The sequence below is a fragment of the Amia ocellicauda genome, chromosome 16 (genome assembly GCF_036373705.1).
Source record: "Amia ocellicauda isolate fAmiCal2 chromosome 16, fAmiCal2.hap1, whole genome shotgun sequence".
NCBI lineage: Eukaryota > Metazoa > Chordata > Actinopteri > Amiiformes > Amiidae > Amia > Amia ocellicauda.
Genome location: NC_089865.1, coordinates 29,219,496 through 29,224,751, shown reverse-complemented (window position 1 = coordinate 29,224,751; position 5,256 = coordinate 29,219,496). Strand labels below are relative to the sequence as shown.

The 5,256-nt window shown below is 45.0% G+C and overlaps 1 protein-coding gene across 1 annotated transcript; it reads left to right on the top strand.

The window, feature by feature from the left end:
* Nucleotides 1-1,403: 1,403 nt before the first annotated feature.
* On the top strand, nucleotides 1,404-4,983 carry LOC136711350 (frizzled-7). Its single transcript, XM_066687550.1, has one exon. The coding sequence runs from the start codon at nucleotides 2,071-2,073 to the stop codon at nucleotides 3,751-3,753; it is 1,683 nt and encodes a 560-aa protein (XP_066543647.1). The 5' UTR covers nucleotides 1,404-2,070; the 3' UTR covers nucleotides 3,754-4,983.
* Nucleotides 4,984-5,256: the final 273 nt, after the last annotated feature.

Sequence of the window (5,256 nt, the reverse complement as noted above, 5' to 3'; positions counted from 1 at the left end):
TTTCTCTTAGATAACATATTGTCAAACAAAGACTGGTGGGTGGATGTTATTCGAATAAAACCTGAAAAATGCAGTGTTGGAAACGGACACGTTGCAATCATTTATATGTCGAACAGCTTCCCAAAGTTCCCATGTATGCGCATCTCAAATTGTTGACACCAGTGTGAGGTCACACAATCAACTTTTATTTTCAGATATCTGTATTGCCATAATAATGTGGTTGTTTGCTTTTTAACCACAGTGACAGAGATTGCTAAAGATACAAAACCACCACCGATTCTAGGACACAATGGGGAAAAAAAATCTGTTAAAAAAAAGAAACGGGTAAAGTGATAGCCTAATGGCACGCTGACCCGCCTCCAGTCCCCTAATTTAAAAGTGAAAGATAAGCAGCATACTCCCTGGACAAAAGGCTGCGACACTTTATCGTAATGATACCACACCCTTCTGTAATTACCCCAGGACTGCAAGATGGCCCAGTGTGATCTTGTCCTGCCGTGGGTGAGGATTTTCTAAGTAAAAGATTATACTATTATCAACAAATGTTCCTGAAATGCGACACTTTGAAAAGTAACTTTTAAATAGTCTAAGGATTTTCCTCCCGACAGCTGGCCTGACCTAATTTGTTAGGATGATACATTTGAATTCACCCTCCAAAACAAGTTAAGACGATACATTGTACTTGTCAATGAAAATACATCTGATAAAACTCCAAACGAAATGTCAAGCACATCACCTATTCTGGGAAATTACTGTCCGTAGTTAATTACAGCTGGTACATCTCAGGAACATTACATATTATTATTATTATTATTATTATTATTATTATTATTATTATTATTATTATTAATTTATTTTCATGGGGGCAATTTTAAATACATCAAGAAACAAGTAAATGAAAAATAATAAGAAAGTAGAATAACACAACTATACGTTTGATTTTTTTTTTTTTTTTTTGTCTTTACTGGTAACGGTACAGTTGGATTGCGAACATTTTTCTAAATTAGACTCCTCTAGTCATATATATATATATATATATATATCAGCTCTCTATTTAAAATATAATCTATATATATACAAGTTATCCATTCATATTCAGCAGTTTACTCTTGCCAGCATTAGTCTCCATGTTCCTTGATCTTGCGTATTCCTTGGTGCGATTTCATGAAGCTCCCAAAAAATAAATCAGAAAACGCTTTCCCAAAAACGGGGAAAAAAAACTTTTCAAAAAGTTCCACTGACCCGCCCTCTTTGTTTGACTCCCGTATCCAATCGGCGGCGACGTGCAAAGGAAAACAAACGCGCTGATTGGTCGCGAGGTTAGTTTCCAGGCTCCCCGCGGGGAGGTTTCTTGCCCGTGAATGGGGGGCACCTGGAAACCGACGTAACATTATTGTGTGTTTGTGGCTCTGCGTTCCAGAACTCGGTGCGCGCGGCGAGACAGCACGGCGTCAGATCCGCAGCAGCGCGAGCCCGACCGGCGAATGGAGGGCGGCTTCCACTGAATAAAACCTCTCCGAGGATCGCACCCGCACTCGGACGCTTTTTCAAACGGGGATCTATAGAACGGACTGGATTGCCTTTCCAAGGGGGGGAGATGCCCTCAAAACGGACTCTAAAACCCACTTCCAAAGGTACCAGCCTCGAGTTTCGGGGGCAAATCCGTGAATCCTGCACCGCCAAGGTGAAGAACTGAGATAAGCGACTTTCCACTCCTGCATCAATTCACGAAAAGACGTGCCGAAGTAACAACGGACATTTTTACTTCGCTTTCTCCCTTTTCGGTGGATTTCCCAAGTTGGAAGATCGGGAGCTACTTTGTGGGAAACGACGAGCTCCTAATGAACTGGTGATGAGTGAGTGTGCGCTGTGCTGACTGTTCAATGAACTAAAACGAAATAAACCGATTTTGAGAGATTATGCAAACAATTTAAATCGATTTAACCCGTCTGTTGGGGGAAATCAATACGTTTAATCAATAAGGACCCGTTTCCCTTAATTTCTGAACCGTGGAAAGGCTAAATAGATCGAAGCAGCCTCTTTAAGTTTTGGGAACTCTCCTGACTAAATATGGCCATGCAGCGAGGGGCTCGGGCTGCGCTCAGTGTGCTGGCGCTGTGTGCGCTGCTGTGTGCGCTGCTGTGTCCGCGGCGGGCTCAGGCGCAGTACCACGGGGAGAAAGGCATCTCCATTCCGGAGCACGGCTTCTGCCAGCCCATCTCCATCCCCCTGTGCACGGACATCGCCTACAACCAGACCATCATGCCCAACCTGCTGGGCCACACCAACCAAGAGGACGCCGGGCTGGAGGTGCACCAGTTCTACCCGCTGGTCAAGGTCCAGTGCTCCATGGACCTCAAGTTCTTCCTGTGCTCCATGTACGCGCCGGTGTGCACGGTGCTGGAGCAGGCCATCCCCCCCTGCCGGTCGCTGTGCGAGAGAGCCCGGCAGGGCTGCGAGGCGCTTATGAATAAATTCGGCTTCCAGTGGCCCGAGCGGCTCAGGTGCGAGAACTTCCCTGTCCACGGCGCCGGCGAGATCTGCGTGGGCCAGAACACCTCCGACACCGGCAGCCCGACCTCCTACCCCACGCCTTACATCCCGGAGCTCATCACCCTGCCGCCCAACATGGGCCGCCCGAACCAGCCTTTCTCTTGCCCGAGGCAGCTCAAAGTGCCTACCTACCTCAACTACCACTTCTTGGGCGAGAAAGACTGCGGCGCCCCCTGTGAGCCCACCAAGCAAAATGGGCTGATGTACTTCCGAGAGGAGGAGGTGAAGTTCGGCCGCCTGTGGGTGGGTATCTGGTCCATCCTGTGCTGCGTGTCCACGCTGTTCACCGTGCTCACCTACCTGGTGGACATGAGGCGGTTCCGCTACCCAGAAAGGCCCATCATTTTCCTGTCGGGCTGCTACTTCATGGTGGCCGTCGCCTACGCGGCCGGCTTCCTCCTGGAGGACAAAGTGGTGTGCATTGATAAGTTTGCCGATGACGGCTACAAAACCGTGGCCCAGGGTACCAAGAAGGAGGGCTGCACCATTTTGTTCATGATCCTGTACTTCTTTGGCATGGCCAGCTCCATTTGGTGGGTTATCCTATCCCTGACTTGGTTCCTGTCAGCTGGCATGAAGTGGGGCCACGAAGCCATCGAGGCCAACTCGCAGTATTTCCACTTGGCGGCGTGGGCAGTGCCAGCCGTCAAGACCATCACCATCTTGGCCATGGGGCAAGTGGACGGGGACCTGCTGACAGGCGTGTGTTACGTGGGCATTTACAACGTGGATTCCCTGCGCGGCTTTGTGTTGGCACCTCTGTTCGTCTACCTCTTCATTGGCACCTCTTTCCTGCTGGCTGGCTTCGTGTCCCTCTTCAGGATCCGGACTATCATGAAGCACGACGGGACCAAGACGGAGAAGCTGGAGAAGCTCATGGTGCGGATCGGGGTCTTCAGCGTGCTGTACACGGTGCCCGCCACCATCGTCATCGCCTGCTATTTCTACGAGCAGGCTTTCCGGGACCACTGGGAGAAGACCTGGCACATGCAGACCTGCAAACGGTTTGCCGTGCCCTGCCCCGTCAACAACTTTGCCCCCATGACGCCAGACTTCACAGTGTTTATGATCAAATACTTGATGACCATGATCGTGGGGATCACCTCTGGCTTTTGGATATGGTCTGGGAAAACCCTGCAGTCGTGGCGCAGGTTTTACAGCAGACTCAGTAACAACAACCAAGGCGAGACCACGGTATAAACTTTTATTTTTAGGTTTGTTTTAGTTTTTGGTAACATCCATGTATAAAGTCTGCTACTGTAACGAACAGTACCGCAGCACAGTGTTGTGGGACCGATTGTGGCCTATCACTCCCGTTACCTGGTCCGGTGAGCGTTTTGAGATATTGAAGTTGATGGCTTTTATCAAGTACCCCCCTCCCCCTCCAACTTTGAATTGACCTTGTAGAGAACCGCATTTTTCCACAGGTTACCATTGAATCAGTGTTTCCTCACTTTCTTAGGGGTCCTAACACATTAACACCAAAACAAAGCCCCCTAAAATTACAGAAGTTTCTTTTTTTTTTTTTTTTTTACTAAATGTGAACCCCCACCCCGGAACGTGACTCATATTGTGCCATGTTTGGAAATATATCTGCTACCAATCTAGTTAATGTAACACCCCAATTTCCTGGCTGTTTATTTATTTTTGAATCATGTTTGTGTTGTACTTTTAAACCAATCCCATTGTCTTCATACTTCCTTGAGCGAGACTATAATTCCCTGGTCGTTCCTCTGGGGGACTGAGTTGCTCAAGGCTGCACATTTTTTTTTTGTCTGGGGTCCAGCTAAAGGTGAAAATTCTGGTACTGATTAGGCTACTTTCCTTTTTTTTTCCATTTACGTGTTCTTTCTTTTTTTAAAAAATACTACAGGAAACGAAAGCGCATATTTCCTTTCATTTTCTTCATACAATTTAATTTCCAGTTTTTTTTGAGCAGCGTTAACACCCAAAATTAACTTTGAGATTCCCATCTGTGTCTAGGTACTAATTGTTCTGCAGTTCAAAGGTATTCGTGTGCAAGGAATATACTTTTTGTAGGCTGAAAATGTCATGCCTTATTCTATACAGCATTACTTATTTTAATACGCTTTTTCTTTAATATATGGCTACCCTAGCAGCAGCCAGTAGACAATCATACATTCTTCTGTAGCACAAACCGATGGGTGTCCTGATTTTAATTTTGATTGTGGTACCAGTTTTATATGCATGTGTATAGCTGTAAAATTATGCAAGCTACTACAGTATAAATATTTTGTAAATATTGCTTCACTTTTTTTCTAAAAGAATATATATGTATTTATAAAGTAATTTTTGCTGGTTTTTACTTGATTGTTTTCTTTTTTTTTCTTTTTTTTTTTAAATACGGCAAGAGACCTCATTTTTATTGTACCTGTACAGTTTCACTGAATAAAATGATTAGATTTTTAATACCTTGTTTTTGTGGTATGTCACAGAAATGTTTCCTTTCAATAACAAAATGTTTACACTTTGCTTTGGTCACAATTTAAGGTTTTATTTAATTGGCAACTTAAAATGCTTTAAAAAAACTTAAATATATTTTCAAAAACTGTCCTAACGCACAAACAATAAAAGTTTTAAATGCATAGCATTTGTAAACTGCTGCTCACATCTACCCGTCTGTTCATTTTATTGTACGGTTGAGAACCTACGGAACAGCATTCAGACATAGAAATGCAGTGA

What these genes read in the sequence shown, in the direction of transcription:
- LOC136711350 (XM_066687550.1), top strand. Translation starts at nt 2,071, where the DNA reads ATGGCCATGCAGCGAGGGGCTCGGGCTGCGCTCAGTGTGCTGGCGCTG.